The 22,588-nt window shown below is 37.2% G+C and overlaps 1 protein-coding gene across 1 annotated transcript in view; it reads left to right on the top strand.

Moving 5' to 3' along the window:
* The window catches only part of LOC126298148 (Down syndrome cell adhesion molecule-like protein Dscam2), a 560,143-nt gene that overhangs the window by 339,870 nt on the left and 197,685 nt on the right, over window positions 1–22,588 (top strand). The window contains exon 14 of the mRNA XM_049989461.1: window positions 9,397–9,539. Within this exon, the coding sequence (XP_049845418.1) occupies window positions 9,397–9,539 (143 nt within the window). The remainder of the gene's footprint in view (window positions 1–9,396; window positions 9,540–22,588) is intronic.

The following is a 22,588-nucleotide window of genomic DNA, read 5'->3' as shown; positions in this document are numbered from 1 at the left end:
AACACAGTCAAGTCCAAATCTGATATTAAGGTGAAGTACAACATGTAGCACTGAAAGCACATTTATTATGAACACCAACATGCAGATAGAAAGGAACTGACCTCCAGGATGGAGCAAGCTGTTTGTAATACTTGTATCTTTTGATATTTTTATAAACATAGGAGATTTCTAGAATGTTCCAGAAATGACAGATAATTAATCACTTCACCACACTGCACACAGCATTGCTCACTTTCCTGCAGAGTGAGTGACCCACTGTTTCACAAGTTGTCAATGGAGCCAACTACTTACACACTGATCTCAACATCCTTTGTATGGCAGCACTGGCAGCTCCTCAACTAATGGTTATGTGGTCATGTCCTCCTTGGTATGATAAGCACTGAAAGTAGCCCCTCATGTTGAAGTTTCATGGTCCTTTAGAGGGTCTTCAGGCCCAACACCTGGTCTGTACTTCAGGACTGTAGCAGGATTTTGCGCACAGGACATGGATGACATATCTGCACTTCTGCCTTATAGATGAAGCGTCATACTCCTCAGCTTTGAATGTGATGTCCAACAAACATCTGTTGATATAATACCATACAAAGTAGCATCTTAGTAACTATTGATATAATATCACACAAAGCAGAATTTTAGTAACCTGTGACAAAGTACCATTTCTGAGTCAATTGTCTTCCTCCTTCAGTCTTGGTGATGCGGTGAATCATGTAGTCATCCCAAGTGCCTTCTGGGTGAAATGGAAATAGTGAATCCATTATCATTTTACCTTCAAATTTGTGGAGCATAAAAACAGTGAGAAAGCTGTCATGTCTTGCTTTGCTGTATTAGGATAACTACCAATGATTTATTAATGCATTCTATGCGGCCGCTCATCTGTGATGTTAGTCTTCAATGGAATTTTTTTTCCACAAACAGAGATCGTTACTCTAGGTGCTCCATGCTTAAAAATGATGTCTCATACAAGGAACCTAGCAATTTCTGGACTTTCAGCAGTTGCCACAGCTTTGGTGGCAGGGTCACAGGTGTGGCAGCCAGTGTAGACTATTACTCCTCATTTTTTGACTTTGAGAACCTTCCCTATAGGTAGATTCCGACTTGTGTTATGGCGCTCTGGAGGTGTAAAAGGTGCCAGATGCCCAAGAGGCAATTGCGTCACATGTTTCCCTCACAGGCATTCCTTACTGTGGCTGACATAATGTCTAACAGATTGTTAGGGATATGGCCAGTGATACCTGCATCAGATTCCATCTTGAGTCCTCGTGAATCCCATATGGCCAGATGTTGGAGCATCAAGAAAAACTTCAAGATAGCTGGCCTAGATGAGCTGAGATAATGAGCAGCCATTTTCTTCCCATTGGATGGCAGTTCCTCTTGTACAATATTCTGTTTATTAATTGGAATACTTTTTTGGTTGGCTCCTTCATCTTCAAAGGTTCTACAGTTTTCAGCAATGATCTATTTTACCTCAGTTCAACAGCAATGTAATGTAATGCAGGAATGACTGAGATTTCATCCACACTGCTCTGATCTGTCAAAGGAGTCCTAGAAAAAGTCAGTGTTCTTTTGTAAGCATCTGTTTTTGTATATCGGTGAGATGTCGTACTCCTGAATCCTCAGTGCCCATTTCACCAGTTGACCTTTTGGATCCTTCAGGCTATTCAACTGGCATAGAGAACAATGATCTGTCACAGCGGTGAATGGTTTGCCAAATAAAGGACATTTGCCATGAAGGAAATGGCTTGTAAGGCACTTGTTTAAATGATTTTTGAGTGTTGTTCATCAATATGGGATCCTTACCAGGTGGAACTGATAGAAGAGGTAGAGAAGGTCCAATGAAGAGCAGTGCACTTCATCAGGGGATCGTTTAGTCAGTGCAAGAGCATTACTGAGATGCTCAACAAACTCCATGGGCAGTCACTACAGGAGAGGTGTTGTGCATCATGGAGAGATTTACTATTGAAATTTTGAGAAAACACTTTTCAGAAAGAAACATCTGCAAGGCACTCTTTCTTGTGTCTAGATTAGTTCATCTCTGACTTAGAGAGTACTTTGGAAGCATAATCTATCACTTTTCCAGCACTTCCTGTGTTTATATTAGAACTGCATCCATCCCATACCGTCTAGTGTCAGTGTGAAGTTCTGTCTTCACATTATCATCATACATTTGTAGGACTGAGGAAGAAGTTAGTGCCTCCTTAAGGATGAGGAAGGATCCTTCTTTCACCTTGTCCCAGGAAAATTTGTGATCTCCCTGCAGTAGTTTATGCAAGGGACATGCGTTGGTACAGAAGTCCAATATTGGTAGTATGAGCACATCCCAAGAAAACTTCTTGCATCAGAAATGTTCCAAGGAATCTGAAAATCTGTATCTGCTTTTATATTCTCTGGATCTGAATGGACTCCAAAGCCGTTAACTAGTTACCACAATATTTTTATTTCTTGGGGGATGAAGAGACACTTTTTTTCGACTCAGGTAGAGGCTTGTAGTCTGAACACACTTTAACACTATTTTCAGGCAACATAAATGTTCTTCAAATCTCTTTCATCTGGATAGCTAAGACACATTGTCCATTTAAGGTATCAGAGCAGGTTGTCTGTCATATATTTGTAGGTGGCTGGAGTGTTTCATAATACAAATGGCATAACTTTGAATTTAAGGAATCCATCAGGAGTTGTGAAGGCAGTCTTTTGCCAGTCAGTATTGTCAACCTTCATTTACTAGTAGTCTGTTTGCACGTCCAAAGTCAAGAAATACTTGGCTCCTTTCAAGCAGTCTATGATGAAATCAGTGTGCAGCAGTGGGTAGAAATCTCTGTTCATGAGTTTGTTCAGTCATCAGTAGTTGATGCCATGTGCCCGTCCTCCTTCTTCACTAGGACCACAGTAGAGAACCAAGGCCTCCCTAAAGGTTCAATAACCTTGTTCTGCAACATCTTCTCCAGTTGTCCAAAATTATTCGCCATTCAGCTGGTGACACCCTCTACAAGTGCTGGCTAATTGGCAGATGATGTTCCATGCTGATACATTTTTTTAAATCATTGGCTGCCTGGCCTGACTTTTCTTCACTCCTGTTTTCAAAGCAACCAAAAGTTGATGCAGAATGGCAGTCACTTGCTGATATTGTTCGTAGGTCAGACAAGATTCTATGGGCAGTTCAATAGTAGCTTCTCTCACTGTGTTGTTTGTAGTGCTAGCAGTGCACTATCCTTCCTCAGTGGCACTGAGCTACCCATCTCTACATACCTGTAGGGGTGAGTCATTTCTATCTATGACAGTTAGTGACCTAAAGTTCTCCTTGACTACCTATGATGCCGATGATAATTACTGGTATATAGATTTATTTTGTGAGTCAGAGTAGCTTGTTATAATTGACAAAAGCTTTTCATTTTAACTGAGCACCTAAATCGATGACTGAAATGTGTTTTATTGATGATGTTGGGTTAATAAATTCTTCAGTGGTCAACAGAGGCCAAGAGCAATCTTTATGTGTGCTTATTGGAATAGCTTTGTTAGTTGGAGCTTTGATCTTCCTCATTCTATGACTGCTTGTGATGCCTGCATGAAGTACCATCCAATAATAACACCATGACTGCATTCAGCTAAAATGACAGGTTTGAATGGCTACCTTCTGTCATTGAGGAGCAGGCTCTTAAACAAAATTGAAAATCTTTCTGTAGTTATGGGCAATGTCTTTCCTCAAGTCTCTCCCTCTCCCTCTCCCTCTCCCTCTCCCTCTCCCTCTCCCTCTCCCTCTCCCTCTCCCTCTCCCTCTCCCTCTCCCTCTCCCTCTCCCTCTCCCTCTCCCTCTCCCTCTCCCTCTCCCTCTCCCTCTCCCTCTCCCTCTCCCTCTCCCTCTCCCTCTCCCTCTCCCTCTCCCTCTCCCTCTCCCTCTCCCTCTCCCTCTCCCTCTCCCTCTCCCTCTCCCTCTCCCTCTCCCTCTCCCTCTCCCTCTCCCTCCTCTCTCTCCCTCCTCTCTCTCCCTCCTCTCTCTCTCTCTCTCTCTCTCTCTCTCTCTCTCACACACACACACACACACACACAATTATATTATCCCAATGCTAGTCCTCAACTGCTCATTTTAACACATATAATGTTTTAAATCCTTCAATAATGCAAATTTTACTTAGGTAGTCTAAAAAGGATTAGACAAGTTTTATGACAGTTTATTATATATGCAGCAAAATGTAAGGTGTCAAATTTTATTCCTGCTATCTTATATAGAAATGGAAAGCTTTGTATCTTAAAATATTTCATCTGACAGTGTATTTGAGAACAATGAAGCAGTAAGTGCATGTGATAGTTTTTTTAGGATACAGTGCCTTGAGGTCACTTATTAAAGAGACTAAGATAACAATTAATCCCTCCTTTTGTTCAGAAATACATGAAAACAGCATGAAATCATTGTGAGTTGTGTAATTAATGTAATTCAGAATCCAATTGCACTCTTTAAATGTTGAAATGGGATGACATTTACCTTTAATATTTGAAACATTAGAAATATTGGATGCATCTTACTGCTCAACAAAATATAAACATCTGATGAAACCAAGAGACAATAATTGTGAGACATCAAAAAATTAACGTTTATCATTCCATCACTGTTAATACGAATTGCATGGGACCTTACAGTGTATCTGGCACTTAATTCTAGTTTCAGCAACTGATATTCAAATAAGGCAATATCAGTGAGGTTTCAAACATAAAATGGAAGGCTCATTGAATGTCATAATAGTTTTGAAGTTAGTAATATAAGCTCATATGCTGAAAATTGTGCCATTTATAGTACCTAAGAAATGTTTTGATTTGTTTTGCTCCAATCTTTACAGGCGCTTAGAGAAGACAGGGAAAAAAAAAAAAAAAAAAAAAAAAAAAAAACAGAACAGTAATTTTCCCTATCTTCTGTTGATCAATTTTTGTGCAGTGGTTTTACATTGGTATATTTCAATTTATTTGGAAACTGCCCCTGCTTGAGATTGATTTATAATAATTGTACAAGCCCTTTATTCAGATTTATTTCATCACATGTGGATGAAGTTTTATCTTTTAAACACAATATTTAGGTTTGCACAACAATTTCAGTGATTTTTTTTCAATTTAGTAAAATGTGTTCTCATTGTTTACCATACTTATGGGATTTGCATTGTATTGATAGGCTTCCATATCTACATATGATCTTGCTACATTTGAGAAGAAGTCAGTGATACAGTTTTCTATCTAAAAAGGGATAACTAAAATACCATTTTCAAATCCGATTTTCAGAATATCTTATTTTTTGACTTTGGTCGTAATTCAGACTGAATAACTAACCACACTGATCTTGTCTTCTTTCTCTGATGGAGGATGAATTTATTATTAGCCACTTTTTAGCAATTGGTACAACTTTTGTGAAAAGAGCTTTATAGCATTTAATGTACCAGTAACTAACAAAATCACCATTTCTACAATATTATGAAAAGAATAGATTGCTATTCACCACATTGAGGAGACACTGGGTCACAAACAGGGACAATGAAAAAACTGCTAAATATTTAAGCTTTTGGACAAATGACTCTTTTTCAGAAATAGAAAACACACAAACATTCACACACTCAACTCACACATATATGGCCATATGGCCATTGTCTCTATTCACTATGGTTGGACTGGTACCTCCTTTCTATTAGGCAAGAGTGCTTGTGGTTAGGAATGCTCCCCACACGTGTGAAACAATGCTGTGAGGAATACCAAATTCCTGGGTTACACTGGTCACACTTCATCCTTCTTCCAGTTTCCTTATGATTCTTCTCTGCGTGAAGTCGTCTAAATGGGGTCTTTGGGCCATAATAATTGGATCCTTTTACTGCACTTAATAAAAGCAAATCTTCTGACCCAGACAGTATACCAATCAGATTCCTTTCAGAGTATGCTGCTGCAATAACTCCATACCTAACAGTCATCCCTGCTTGCTCGACAAAAGATCCATGCCTGAAGACTGGAAAGTTGTACAGGTCACGCCAATATTCAACCAAGCTAGTGGGAGTAATCCACTAAATTACAGGTTAATATCATTGACACCGATATGCAGCAGGATTTATAACACATATTGTATTCGAACATTATGAATTACCTTGAAGAGAATGGTCTACTGACAGATAGTCAACAAAGATTTAGAAACCTTTGTTCTTGCAAAACACAACTAGCACTTGACACACACAAAGCGTTGAGTGTTATTGACAAGGGATTTCAAATAGGTCCCATATTTCTAGATTTCCAGAAGGCTTTTGACACTGTACCACACAAGCAACTTGTAGTGAAATTGCGTGCGTATGGAATATCATCTCAGTTATGTGACTGGATTCATGATTTCCTGTCAGAGAGGTCACAGTTCATAGTAATTGATGGAAATTAATTGAGTAAAACAGAAGTGATTTCTGGTATTCTCCAAGGTTGTGTTATAGGTGCTGTGCCTTATCTGTATAGTTAATGTATGAGACAATCTGAGCAGCCATCTTATGCTGTTTTCAGACGATTCTGTTTATTATCTAGTAAAATCATCAGAAGATCAAAACCAATTGCATATGTTCCAAAAATTGGCAACTGATCCTAAATAATGAAAAGTGTAAGATCATCCACATGACTGCTAAATGGAACCCATTAAACTTCAGTTACATGAAAAATCAGTCAAATCTACAGGTCATAAATTCAACTAAATACCTAGGAATCACAATTATGAACAGCTTAAATTGAAAATAACACATAGAAAATGTTTTGGGGAAGACAAACCAAACACTGCTTTTAATTGGCAGAACACTTCCAAAATGCAACAAATTTACTAAAGAGACTGAGTACACTATGCTTGTCTCTCATGTTTTGGAGTACTGCTGCATGGTCTGGTATCCTTAACAGATAGGATTAACAGAGTACACCAAGAAAGTTAACAGGAGAACAACATGTTTTGTATTATAAATAACTAGAGCAGAGAGTCTCACAGACATGATAAGGATTTTTTGATTGAACATCATTGAAATAAAGGTGTTTTTTGTTGTGGCAGAATCTTCTCAAGAAATTTCAATAACCAGCTTTCTCCTCCAAAGGCAAAAATATTTTATTGATGCTGACCTGCATACGAAGAAATGATCACCATGAAAAAATAGGAGAAATCAGAACTTTACAGAAGGAGATAGGAATTTGTACTTTCTGTGTGCTGTTCAAGATTGGAATAATAGAGACTTACTGTGAAGGTAATTAGATAAACCCTCTTCCAGGCACTTAAGTGTGATTTACACAGTATCCATTAGGTGTAATGAAGAAAACCACCTTTGTGCACCGTACAGCACACACTGTCTTTTTCCCATTCATTAACCTGTCCTGTGTTGCAGGCTCAGCCCCATCTGGTACTAATGTCATGATAACCTCTTACCATGTGACATCTGACTTGCTGTGCACGACTGGGTGACTAGCAACATGTCCGCACAGTTTCATCCATTTCCACAAAGTAGTTTGTATGTTACATTTGTTTACCTATCTGGTCCTTAAGTTTTTCAGAGCTGTGTATTTGGTTTATTGAGCAGCAGATGTGAAAGTACTTTAGTTCAGAAACCATCTACATATTTTAGATACAGTGACTCTGATTTCTGAATGAGAAAAAATTCAGCTACATAAAATCATTACTTTCTGTATTCATAATGTTTTTTATGGAAAATTTAACAATGCTCCAGATTGTTATTCTGTAGCAGTGGCCCCTGAAACCATTTTGTGTAGCCCACAGCATCATCATTGTTGTGGTCACAACACATTGAACTAAATTACCAGCATTTTTATGTGTTTTTATACAAGAAATTACGTATAAGAACAATTTGTTTGAAACAGGTGTCAGTGATGCTATCATGATCAACAGATTTCAGCCTTTGCATTGTTCATCACACCACAGTGAGGTACCAGTAACATAAGTTTTGTCACGACATACACAGTGACAATCATCATGTATCACATATAGTTTGATCAATAAGAGCCAGTAGAAGTATGTACTCCTCATGTAACAGCGTCTTTCAACTAATTGGTCTGTGGTGTTAGGAAAGCCTTGCTGAAGTCTAATAATCACTGTTACTGTTAAATTTTGGACACTATATTTAGTGGTGAATACACCAGTACAGATACTTTAAGTTGAAATAATAATTTCAGGTTGCGCAAAAGGAAAATAGAAGATGATCGCAGAATCTTTTATGAACAATGGATAGAGAGATATTTTTTGTACAGTCTAAGAGTAAACCACTTTACTTACTTTGTGGAGGAAGTATGCCTGTTTACAAGGGATGTAATTTGAAGAGACTCTGCAAATGGGTGCAAATGCATTTGTATCTATTTCGTGTAGATGAGACACATCAGACCAAAGTTGAAGATAAACCTGATCTTCCAAAATATCTTAAAACAGAAACCAATGACAACATTACTGCTTTATGAGCTGTTTACCATGTTACTGATATAGTAGGTGATGTAAAGTTAGTGAATATATGTAATCAATGTTTAGTTTCTTACAGACTTTATAGATTTATAGATGTTAATATGTGAGTATTGGTTGACCTTTCTCCTGATTTCATCGAATTATTCAGTGCTTCATTGAGAAGATTAAGACTCATCTTCTAGTTAAAAAGGCCAGTCAGATAATGGTTTCATAATCTTTTTTGAATTTTGACTTTTTCTTGTCTCTACACTTTTAGAGTATTAAGTCAGATAGAATGATGTCCCACAAGGTATTTACATTTTAACAGTGTGGACCATAGGTAATAAAAGATTGCCAATGTATGTGTCAAAGAAAAGCTTCTATTCCAGATCCTACAGCAAATAAATATCTGCAATGTCAATCTCAAACTCTATGTATTTGTCTTGACTTCCTGTGCAATGTAACAGAAAAATTAAATAAACCATTCAGTTTGCTATAAGAATCACTTAAGTACGTGTGAATTACAGTCAAAAATTATACAAGTAGACTGATATTTTATTTATTTATTAGAACTGCTGTGCATTTGTGGGCTTCACTTTATGTATCATTTTTATGATATCACATGCTAGGCAATAAAAATAGAAAGAACTTTGTATGTAAATATCATGTGTAACATTCCATTGATGATGATGTGATTATTCATCCACTTGCAAGTGAGTCTTTACCTTCCCTTATTTTTTGTTTTTTGGTACTATCCTGATAGTTTTGTTGTTGCAATCATTTGTGGAAAATTTATGTGCAGTAATGACAATCCTACAAATGGTTGCTTTAATGTTTTGAAAGACTGAGATTATTTCTTCCTTTTTGTTATATTTCTTGTGTTATGGCAATGTTAATCAACATTCAGTGATCATTAATACACATTGTGGTTCATTATTAACTGTGATCTTTAAAATTTGATTGTTTAAATGTTTCAGCATGAAAAATATTACAAGTAACAAAGGACTGACATCAGAGCTAACAATACAACATGTCAGAAGTGGAGATGGAGGCATTTACTCATGCCTTGCTCTAAATGAATATGGCCATGATCAGACAACAATACATCTCCTGATCCAAGGTAATTAACACACCTGTTGTCAAAGTGGAAATTACCTTTAGGTTAGGATGATAGAATAAAATACATACCCACTCCTTTGCGTTTCAAGAAGATCTTTGTACTGCTTTTACACCATTGGTATTTCTAATTATTATATCATGATATTAAATAAACTGATAACTTATGTTTCATATAGTTCCTAAGTAATATTTTACATAAAGCAATATGACTTCATTCTTTGATTATTGCATACAAATTTTGACAATTTCAATTTATAAAATATCATGTATGCAATATAATCATATAATGTATGCTAGAAGTGTGTTCCAGAGAGATAGTTACTTGAAGCAAGTGAAGAACTAACTGATGAAACTTAAAATTGTGTCACAGTCCAGATAACCTAAGAAAAACCATGTCTATGTTACTGCTTAAAAGACTTTGCCTAATTTGTCTGAACATATGAAATAAATGCTTCAGAAATAATGACAGAATCCCACACTTCATACAGGAAGTTGTGTTTTCATAGTCAGTGCCCTTGCTGTCTCTCTACAAATGGATGATGAAACCATCTGTGAGTCCTCATTTACAGTTACAGTGCACACAATGCCAGATATTTGATGGTGTTATTACATATTCCTCTTTAGAGTGGTTAGAAATTTGTCTGGACAATCAACCAGCTCATTATACTGAAAATGCAGACAAAAAGACACTCTAAATCTTGGCCATTTTTACTGAATCTGGTAGGCAGAAATAATCAAGCAACAAATAACCAACAGCTAAATGATAAGTTGTAATATCTCATTATCAGCAAATTTATGATATAGAGTGCTAACTCATTTGGAAAATGATGGAACAAGAAATGATTTGTGACTTCTTGAAAAAATTTTTCTGACAATTTACCTGAAATTATTTAGGTCAGCCACAGTACGCTCAAATCACAATTGCTAGTTGGATATTTGAATCTCTGTTACTTCTAAATACATATCAGTGGCCATCAGTTTTGGCTCCTGATAGGGTTAAAGAAAGTTTCTTGTAGCATGGTGAAAATTAAGTAACTTTTACTTTCCTGTTATAACAATAAATACAGCCATGGTACATAGCAAATACTAGTAGTTGATCAGTGGAGGAAGTTAGTTTCTTATGATCAGATGATATGCCAACACTATGAATTTCCATACCTGTCTTAATAGCTATATCCGGTGAGGCTACAAGGCAATGTGGATATCCATTTATGTGTGTGGTGGAAACATTAAAACATTTGATACTTGTGATCCTTTCCAACTGCAAGGGACATGCTGGCACTGAGTTTACACTCTTCATCTTCATTTTCAGCAGCAACATCATACTTTATTCTCAGCCATCAGTCATTTGGAAGAAGTTATAGTATGAATAGTTGGTAGGCGAGAAAAACTTTCGAGTTCTATGGTTAGAATGATTTTCAGGAACTGTTAATCATTTGTGGTATAAGAACATTACATTTTCCTACAATAACATCAAAATGAGAACAACGTTGACTGCATTTAAATCTACATTATACTCTGAAATCTACCACAAGTTGTTGATTGAGAGACATTGTGTTCCAAGATCATTCATTCTATTCATAACCTATTCACATATGATACACGGGAAGAATAATTGTCAGCATCACTCTGTGTAACGCCATATCACATAGTCACTAACCAAGACTCAAATTGCAGGAAGTGTTGTGTTTCTTTACTCATATTGGATTGTAGGTTCTCAGAAAAGCAAGGCTCTCAGCAATGTATAACACATTTGACCCAGTACCTGCCGTTAGAGTTTTCTGACCAGTTCTATGTTCCTCTCACAGTAACTGAAAAAGCGGTGTAAAATCATGTGCTTGCCGCTTTTCTTTATCTTACCTTCTTTTTTTTTCTTTTCTTTTTCTTCTTCTTCTTCTTCTTCTTCTTCTTCTTTCTTCTTTTTTTTCCAACATTTAGAAATTGAGCAATGGGAACTCCAGGTTTGAATATCAACTGTGTTACTTACTATAAAGATGAAATGTTAGTTACAGACAGATACAATTAAAAGATACTTACATCTTAGCTTTTAACCATGGCCTTGGTCAGAAAAAGAAAGAGAAACACACAGATATTCATTCACACAAGCAAGCACACCTCACACACACATGATTGCTATCTCTGGTAGCTTGGACCAGTATGTCAGTCATGTGTGCATGAGGTGTGCTTGTTTGTGTGAATGAGTGTATGTGGGTTTCTCTTTCTTTTTCTCACAAGGGCTATGGTGGAAAGTTAATGTGTAAATGTCTTTTAATTGTGCCTGTCTGCAACTTAACATGTCATCATTACGGTAAGTAGAAATCTATCTTTTTCTTGCATTGTTGACACTCAAATCTTGGTTACATGTTTTGTAAGTGAGCTTGTACTTTGAATAAATTTGTCTGCTAGTTGCATTCCCAACAGCAGGATTTATGTGGTAGTTCCACATTAAACTGTTCTGGGCAGATACTTGTTGATACATGATGACTCTGATGAATTCCAGTGATCAGTAATTCATTGTGTAATCAAACAGTGTTGGGTCTCTTTGTGGGTTTATGCACATTGCATTACTTGTATTTGCACTGGTGTACACAAAACTACACTGTTGTGCAAAATTTATGGACAAAAGAAACTATTGCAATAACATAACTCAATGAAACATAGAACATATACAGAGAACTGCTACAGTACAGTACAGTACAGAAGAAAGTTGAGAGAAATACACAATGAGATGAACATAAATGACAATTTTATTCAAATATAATAATTACACTGAAGTCACTGATTCATGATGCCCCCATAGACATTAAAAAAGGTGTGGCATAGATCTTAATAGGGTGTGTGATCATCACAGATTGAAATGCCACTTCACCCTGACTTAAATCCCGTTGAACACATGTGGGATTCGTTGGGAAACATATTGTAGCACATCCACATGCACCAACGACCACCAGCAGTTGTCAGTCATGCTGTGGAGGAATGGAATGCCCAATCACAAGATCTCCTTACCAATCTTGTGGCCAGCATAGAAGTATTTCTAGTACTGACACTATGACAAAATTCAGCCTCACATGCCCATTATATTGACATATTGAGAATAATATTGAATGTGTTAATAGCCCCTTAATGTCTGTATGACATTTCTTCCATTGTAGATGATAGGCATAAATCATACGTTGTTAGCACTGCACAAGACAGCCCAAACTTCTCAAACCTATGACAACAGAGCAGACAATATGTCCTGAGTGGAGGAAAATGCAAGGGTCTCACTCTTCCATAAATTTCTTGCATGGGTTGTACCAAAACCAACCACATGCTGCCCATCTGTTAGTTTGTCTGTCCATTAAGGCCTCTTTCCCTCAGGAGCTGCTAGTGGTACCAAGTTGAAATTTATGAGCCGGCCGAGGTGGCCGAGCGGTTCTAGGCACTACAGTCTGGAACCGCGCGACCGATACGGTCGCAGGTTCGAATCCTGCCTCGGGCATGGATGTGTGTGATGTCCTTAGGTTAGTTAAGTTTAAGTAGTTCTAAGTTCTAGGGGACTGATGACCTCAGAAGTTGAGTCCCATAGTGCTGAGAGCCATTTGAACCATTTTTTTTTAAATTTATGTCACTTCCTAATGTCTACAGTCCTTTTATGGTATAAAAAAGTAAAGCTTCTAAGTCAGTGCAGTTAAAAGATACAACATTTTATATCTCGTTTTGATACTTGCAAATACATCAAAACCTATGGATGAACTATCTATTTACATAATTAAGTTTGTATGAAATCCTCAGAGTGTGAGCCCTACTCACACTTGTCCAGTTCTTGTAATACTATTGTGAGTTAATTCTTCATACCCATCATCTTTTACAAAATGCAAAATTAGAAATTTTAGACGCAGCATTGTGCCCCACTTGAGCTAAAGACAACCTTTGTGTGGGGGTAGTGAATGTCATTTTTTTTCTTCTGGTATTGTAATTATGTAGGCCATTGTTCCTTTTGAACTGCAGCAGATTATTTACAACAAACATCATGATGGAATAAATATGCTGTGAGTCAGTAGTTAAAATGTCTTACTCCTTAAACAGATGTCTACAAGATGATCATGGGTCAGCACCACATATCATTCTTACAGCACGTTCTTGAACAATGAACACTTTCTTTCTTAAAGTTGAGTTACCCCAGAACATTGTGCATATGCCATTGCTGAATAAAATAGGCAAAATATTTCAACTCACTGATTTTCTCTCCCCAAGATTAACAATGACTCAAAGTGCAAATGTGGCTGTACTATGTTGTTTTATGACTTATAAAATTTGTTTTGTCCAGTTTAGATTCTCATCAATATGGACACCTAAAAATTTTGGTGTTTCCACCCTAGATATTATTTACTCACCATGTGTTACACTTATCATTGGTGTAGCACCTCTAGAAGTGCAGAACTGAATATGTTGTGTCTTTTTGAAATTGAGAGAGTATCAATTTGCAGAAAAACCCCCAATAGTAATTTTAAACACTATTTACCATCGCTTTTGTTTCTGTATGTATATATGTTGGGACTGGTTACAGTGTTGATGTCATCTGCAAAAAGAATTAATTCTGCTTGTTGTATATTAGATATTACATGGAAGCACCAGAGAAACTGGTATAGTCAGGCATATTCAAACACAGAGATATGTAAACAGGCAGAATACGGTGCTGCAGTCGGCAAGGCCTTTAAAAGACAACAAGTGTCTTGCGCAGCTGTTAGATCAGTTACTGCTGTTACAATGGCAGGTTATCAAGATTTAAGTGAGTTTGAACATGGTATTATAGTCGGTGCATGAGTGATGGGACACAACATCTCTAAGGTAGTGATGAAGTGGGAATTTTCCCGTATGACCATTTCACAAGTGTACTGTGAATATCAGGAATCTGGTAAAATATCAAATCTCTGACATCACTACATTCAGAAAAAGATCCAGCAAGAATAGGAGCAATGATGGCTGAAGAGAATTGTTCAGCATGACAGAAGTGCAACCCTTCTGCAGATTGCTGCAGATTTCAATGCTGGGCCATCAACAATTGTAAGTTTGTGAATCATTCAACAAAACATTGTCAATATGGGCTTTTGGAGCCAAAGGCCCACTCATGTACCCTTGATGACTGGATGACACAAAGCTTTACACCTTGCCTGGGCCCGTCAATGCTAAAATTGTACTGTTGTTGACTGTAAATGTGTTGCGTGAAATTTCATTTCAAATTGTATTGAGCGGATAGACGTGTACAGATGTGGAGACAACCTCATGAATCCATGGATCCTGCATGTCAGCAGGGGAGTTATTGAGCTGGTGGAGGCTCTGTAATGGTGTGGGGCATGTGCAGTGGGAGTGATATGGGACCCCTGATACATCTACGTACGACTCTGATAGATGACACATACATAAACATTCTGTCTGATCACCTGCATCCATACATGTTCATTGTGCGTTCTGACAGACTAGGGAATTCCAGTAGGGCTATGTGACACTCCACATGTCCAGAATTGCTACAGAGTGGCTCCAGGAATGCTATCCTGAGTTTAAGCGCTTCCACTGGCCTCCAATCTCCCCAGACATGAACATTATTGAGCATATCTGGGATGCCTTGCAACATGTTGTTCAGAAGAGATCTCCAACCTCTCATACTCCCCTCATATTTATGGACAGCCCTGTAGGACTCATGGTGTCAATTCCCTTCAGCACTACTTTAGACATTAGTGAAGTCCATACCAGGTCATGCTGTGGCACTTTCGTGTGCTTGCAGTGGTCCTACATGATATTAGGCAGGTGTACCAGTTTCTTTGGCTTATAAGTGTAAGATGTTTATACAGGGTGTTACAAAAAGGTATGGCCAACCTTGCAGGAAACATTCCTCACACAAAAATAAAGAAAAGGTGTTATGTGGACATGTCAGGAAATGCTTAATTTACATGTTAGAGCTCATTTTAGTTTCATCAGTATGTACTGTACTTCCTCGATTCACCGCCAGTTGGCACAATTGAAGGAAGGTAATGTCGACTTCGGTCCTTGTGTTGACATGCGACTCATTGCTCTACAGTAATAGCATCAAGCACATAGGTACATAACATCAACAGGTTAGTGTTCATCATGAACGTGGTTTTGCAGTCAGTGCAATGTTTACAAATGCGGAGTTGGCAGATGCCCATTTGATGTATGGATTAGCATGGGGCAATAGCAGTGGCGCAGTACGTGTGTATTGAGACAGATTTCCAGAACGAAGGTGTCCCGACAGGAAGCCGTTCGAATCAATTGATCAGCATCTTAGGGAGCACGGAACATTCCAGCCTATGACTCGCGACTGGGGAAGACCTAGAAAGACGAGGACACCTGCAATGGACGAGGCAGTTCTTCATGCATTTGACGATAACCCTATTGTCAGCGTCAGAGAAGTTGCTGTTGTACAAGGTAACATCGACCATGTCACTGTATGGAGAGTGCTGTGGGAGAACCAGTTGTTTTCGTACCATGTACAGCGTGTGCAGTCACTATCAGCAGCTGATTGGCCTCCACGGGTACACTTCTGTGTATGGTTCATCCAACAATGTGTCAATCCTCATTTCAGAGCAAATGTTCTCTTTACAGACCAGGTTTCATTCCAACATGATCAAATTGTAAATTTTCACAATCAACATGTGTGGGCTGATGAGAATCTGCATGCAATTGTGCAATCACATCATCAACACAGATATTCTGTGAACATTTGGGCAGGCACTGTTGGTGATGTCTTGATTGGGCCCCATGTTCTTCCACCTACGCTTAATGGAGCACGTTATCATGATTTCATACAGGATACTCTACCTGTGCTGCTTGAACATGTGCCTTTACAAGTACGACACAATATGTGGTTCATGTACGATGGAGCTCCTGCACATTTGAATCGAAGTGTTTGTACACTTCTCAACAACAGATTCGGTGACCGATGGATTGGTAGAGGCGGACCAATTCCATGGCCTCCACGCTCTCCTGACCTCCACCCTCTTGACTTTCATTTATGGGGGCATTTGAAAGCTCTTGTCTACACAACCCCAGTACTAAATTTATAGACTCTTCGTGCTCGCATTGTGGATGGCTGTGATACAATACGCCATTCTCCAGGGCTGCATCAGCGCATTAGGGATTCCATGCGACAGAGGTTGGATACATGTATCCTCGCTAACGGAGGACATTTTGAACATTTCCTGTAACAAAGTGTTTGAGGTCATGATGGTACATTCTGTTGCTGTGTGTTTCCATTCCATGATTACTGTGATTTGAAGAGAAGTAATAAAATGAGGTCTAACATGGAAAGTAAGCGTTTCTGGACACATGTCCACATAACATATTTTCTTTCTTTGTGTGTGAAGAATGTTTGGCTGTACCTTTTTGTAACACCCTGTATGTATGAGAAACAATAATGAACCTAAGATCAAGCCTTGGGAACCCTGTAAGTGATTCCTCCCCAGTCAGAAACATCGCTTACATTGCTTGAATTATTGAGTATAACTTTCAGCATTATTTTAGTTAGATATAACATTATCCATTGGTTTGCTGTACCACCAGTTCCTTAAAACCTCAATTTATCCTGGAAAACATTGTGATGCGCATAGTGAAATACCTTAGATATGTCACAGAAAATACTATCCAGTGCTATTTTGTTATTTAATCCTTGTACAAAAAATAGTGAGTGAATGTGTAAATGGCAATCTCAGCTGAGCAACTCTTCTGAAATCCAAACTATGAAATTATTGCTGCTCAGGTGGGATACTATTTTAGAACACATGACTTTTAACGTTGTGGAAATGATTTCAGTAGTGAAATGTTTTCGTAGTTATTGTCATCTCTCCTATCATATTTCTTATACAATGGTTTAACAATGGCACATTCCAATCTCATAAAAAATGTCCAGTGTCAGTGATGCATTAAATATTACAAGGAAAGACAGTCCTTATTGCATGGGAACAAGTCTTTAGTAGTCTGTTGGAAACCCCATCAAATCCAGATGAACTCTTATTTTTGACAGAATATATAATTTTCTCAGTTTCAGAAGGAAAAGTTGATGTGACATCCATATGACTGAATTTTATACAAGTTGCTTACTCAGCATACTCCTTTTCTCTTGAAATGTTTATCCCTATGGTTTCTACTTCATTTAAGAAATGATTATTAAAGACATCTGCTACCTGTGACTGATCATTTATATCCATTCCATTTAAATTAATAGTGATATTATCCTGTTCTGTGTCTTGTTGGCCTGTGTCTCATTTCACTATATTCCATAGTGCCACAGGGAAGTATGTGTGACAGAACTGCTCATATTCTCTATTTACATAAATGGTGTGATAATTAGAGTGAGCAGCAATCCAAGACAGCAGTGTATGGACAAGTGTCATCTTTGAGTGACTGTTGGAGGCTACAGGATGCCTTGGTTACAATTTGTGTTTGGTGTGGTGATTGGTAGCTTGTTCTAAATGTAAAAAATGGTATGTTACTGCAGACAAGTAATAATAACAATGTTGTGATGTTTTAGAGGTGTTCTGATTGACATTGTCATATTGGTTAAATATCTAGGTATAACATTATAAAGTGACATGAAATGAGACAAGCATGTAGGTCATTTCTAGGGAAGGCAAATGTTGACTTCTGTTTATTGGTAGAATTCTAGAAAAATGTAGCTCTATACAGAGCACATGTGTGATCAATTCTTGAGTTGAAGGAATTTAGAGACATGCTGCTAGATTTGCTACCAGTAACTTTGATCGACATGCAATTGTTATGAAAATTCTCTGTGAACTCAAATGGTAATCCCTAGAGGGAACATCATGTTCTTTCTATAAAACACTACTGAAAAAGTTCAGTAGTGTGTTGTGCAACTGACTGCAGAATAAACCTACTGCCACCAACATCTTAGGACTGCAAGAACGTGTTAAGAGAAATAAAGTCTCTCTTCATTTGTGACTGGAACAGGAAAGGTTATGATTAACTGTAGTACATGGCACCCGATGTCATTTACCTTATGACTTCTTCCAGAGCATGTATTTAGATGTAGATATTCATTGCATGTTCTAGCTTCTTGATACAGATACTGAACTGATTCATCCAAGGTGCAGGGCACTACATTATATGGTGCTGTATACTTTGCAACTGGACATGCCAAAGATTATCAGTTGCCTTTCACCCAGATGGATAGTTCACTTATGCTCATGCAAACATAAACTGCTATGTAATTGTTGCAGCAAAGTTGGCATATGACCCTGCCTGTTTAGCAGGTGGTTGTGTTTGTATGAGGCATGAAACCTAGTGAGAAGAATAGGATAAGAGGTAATCAGTAGATGTATGACACAGGTCTTGGTTCTGGGTCTTCCAAAGGGGTATTAATTATGGGCAGAGACTGGGAGCAGGAGGAATAAATATATAGTTGTACTTAAAGTACATTAAATTAAAGTTTTTTGTCACTTGTGAGGAAGTGCAAGAGTGAACTTGTGGAATTCTGTTAAATGTTTCATAATGAGTTATAGCACCTGTGTACTATACCAAACCTCATACTTTGATCATTACTTAATCATGCGTCAGAGATAAGAAATGTGTGGTGGAGGTTTTGATCTACACAATATATGAAAATGAAATCATCGTTGAACTTACGGGATGTATATCTACCTTACTCCAGTCTTCACATCTGACACACTTATAATACTTAAAGTTAGTTAATCTGACTTGGAATTTTGATCTCAAATTTTCTGAAATATTATTGCAGCATCTGAAGAAAAGGGAAAACTATCCTGGTGAAATATTTTGTAATTCAGCATATATTATTTCAAATTCAGTAACAATTCAGTCTGTCTTCTCATGTGAAATAAAACCCAGCTGTCATAAAGCCTTCCATTTTCCACAGTAACAACACCTAAGACCAGAAATACAACAAATGTTTCTTACATTCTGCAAATGAAATCTAATAGCTTCAAAAAATAGTACTCACCTCTTACAATTTGTATGCAGTACCTGCACTACCTGTACTGGCTAAAAGATATTGCTGAAAGTACATAATGAAAGAAAAACTTTGGTATGTAGAAGAATTGGGTATTTTTGTTAATTAATGAATCAGTAGCACATGGTTTAGCCATAAAAGTGAGTTGTGCCATTGCCTGCTGACAAAGTCAAGAGAGGACTGTAGGATGGGGTATATTGATAATAATATACCACCTCTACTTAAACAGCTGTTTCTTATTTTCTCTGTCTGCTGTCTTTCTTTCTGTAAATTAAAGCAATACAGATTTAAGGTGTTAATGCTGTTTGCATCAAGACACACTAAGTCTCCTCCAATTAGTAATAACATGATAAGATTTTCATTAGTTTATGTCTTTCTCTATTTAGTTTGTGATGTTTGCCTACTTTATTTCTTTGTTAATAGTCCTTGGCATTGACGTACTGCATTGTGATACTGGCTGAAAAATGTGGAGTGGAAGTTCAACACTGACTTCTGTAAATGATGTAGCCATTAGGTGCACAGCTGTGTTTCACAGTTCTTTACTTTCACTTCTACACAACCACCCAATATACACAGTTAATATGGGTGAAATAAAACCCAGCTGTCATAAAGCCTTCCATTTTCCACAGTAACAACACCTAAGACCAGAAATACAACAAATGTTTCTTACATTCTGCAAATGAAATCTAATAGCTTCAAAAAATAGTACTCACCTCTTACAATTTGTATGCAGTACCTGCACTACCTGTACTGGCTAAAAGATATTGCTGAAAGTACATAATGAAAGAAAAACTTTGGTATGTAGAAGAATTGGGTATTTTTGTTAATTAATGAATCAGTAGCACATGGTTTAGCCATAAAAGTGAGTTGTGCCATTGCCTGCTGACAAAGTCAAGAGAGGACTGTAGGATGGGGTATATTGATAATAATATACCACCTCTACTTAAACAGCTGTTTCTTATTTTCTCTGTCTGCTGTCTTTCTTTCTGTAAATTAAAGCAATACAGATTTAAGGTGTTAATGCTGTTTGCATCAAGACACACTAAGTCTCCTCCAATTAGTAATAACATGATAAGATTTTCATTAGTTTATGTCTTTCTCTATTTAGTTTGTGATGTTTGCCTACTTTATTTCTTTGTTAATAGTCCTTGGCATTGACGTACTGCATTGTGATACTGGCTGAAAAATGTGGAGTGGAAGTTCAACACTGACTTCTGTAAATGATGTAGCCATTAGGTGCACAGCTGTGTTTCACAGTTCTTTACTTTCACTTCTACACAACCACCCAATATACACAGTTAATATGGGTGAAATAAAACCCAGCTGTCATAAAGCCTTCCATTTTCCACAGTAACAACACCTAAGACCAGAAATACAACAAATGTTTCTTACATTCTGCAAATGAAATCTAATAGCTTCAAAAAATAGTACTCACCTCTTACAATTTGTATGCAGTACCTGCACTACCTGTACTGGCTAAAAGATATTGCTGAAAGTACATAATGAAAGAAAAACTTTGGTATGTAGAAGAATTGGGTATTTTTGTTAATTAATGAATCAGTAGCACATGGTTTAGCCATAAAAGTGAGTTGTGCCATTGCCTGCTGACAAAGTCAAGAGAGGACTGTAGGATGGGGTATATTGATAATAATATACCACCTCTACTTAAACAGCTGTTTCTTATTTTCTCTGTCTGCTGTCTTTCTTTCTGTAAATTAAAGCAATACAGATTTAAGGTGTTAATGCTGTTTGCATCAAGACACACTAAGTCTCCTCCAATTAGTAATAACATGATAAGATTTTCATTAGTTTATGTCTTTCTCTATTTAGTTTGTGATGTTTGCCTACTTTATTTCTTTGTTAATAGTCCTTGGCATTGACGTACTGCATTGTGATACTGGCTGAAAAATGTGGAGTGGAAGTTCAACACTGACTTCTGTAAATGATGTAGCCATTAGGTGCACAGCTGTGTTTCACAGTTCTTTACTTTCACTTCTACACAACCACCCAATATACACAGTTAATATGGATTAGATTTCTAGATTAGATTTACTTTCATTCCAATTGATCCATAGTGAGAAGGTCCTCCAGGATGTAGAACATGTCAGAAAAACAATAATACGTGTCAAATATTTGCAGCTAAAACAAATAAGCTAATGTACCTTCCACAGGTCCAAGTGGAATTATCATCCTTTTTTTTATGAGTGCTATATAAAAGGATCATTTTACAACACACATTTACTAAGATTGTGTTAATTCACTGAATTTAAAATGAAAAATGTTTTTTATTTATAAGGTAATAAACATATAATAGAACTACTAAATACTTATTTACAATGAACACATTACTGCACTGAAACGGTGCAGAACTTAGATTGTACTGTGTGTATATACACACACACAAAATCAGTTGGTTCTACTGAGAAATTCATCAGTGGAGCAGAAGGAGTTGGCCACTAATAAATCCTTCAGATATCTCTTAAACTGAATTTCATTGGTTATTAAGTCTTTTATGGCTGCTGGCAAGTTATTGAAAATGTGTGTTCCTGAATAATGCACACCTTTTTGTACAAGAGTAAGTGACTTTAAATCCTTGTGAAGATTATTCTTATTTCTAGTACTGGTTCTATGAACTGAGCTGTTGGTTTGAGAAAATGGTATATTTTTAATAAAATCTTCATTAAGGAATAAATATATTGGGAAGCAATAGTTAGTATCCCTAGGTCCCTAAACAGTCCTCTGCAGGATGTTCTTGGTTTCCCACCACATGTAAATCTTATTGCACATTTTTGTGCCCAGAAAATTTTAGGTTGGTTTGATGAATTACCCCAAAAAATAATCCCATATGACATTATGGAGTGAAGGTAAGCATAGTATGGCAGATTTTTCATTTTTATATCCCCTATATCTGACAGAATTGGCATTGCAAATAGGGATTTGTGTAGACACTTCAGCAGTTCTGTGGTGTGCTCCACCCAGTTGAATTCATTATCAAGCTGTAATCCCAAGAATTTAACACTGTCCACTTCTTCTATCTGCTTGTCATCGTATGTTAGGCATATACTCGT

Source organism: Schistocerca gregaria, chromosome X, assembly GCF_023897955.1.
Source record: "Schistocerca gregaria isolate iqSchGreg1 chromosome X, iqSchGreg1.2, whole genome shotgun sequence".
NCBI classification, from domain to species: Eukaryota; Metazoa; Arthropoda; class Insecta; order Orthoptera; family Acrididae; genus Schistocerca; species Schistocerca gregaria.
This window is presented reverse-complemented; position numbering and strand designations above follow the sequence as displayed.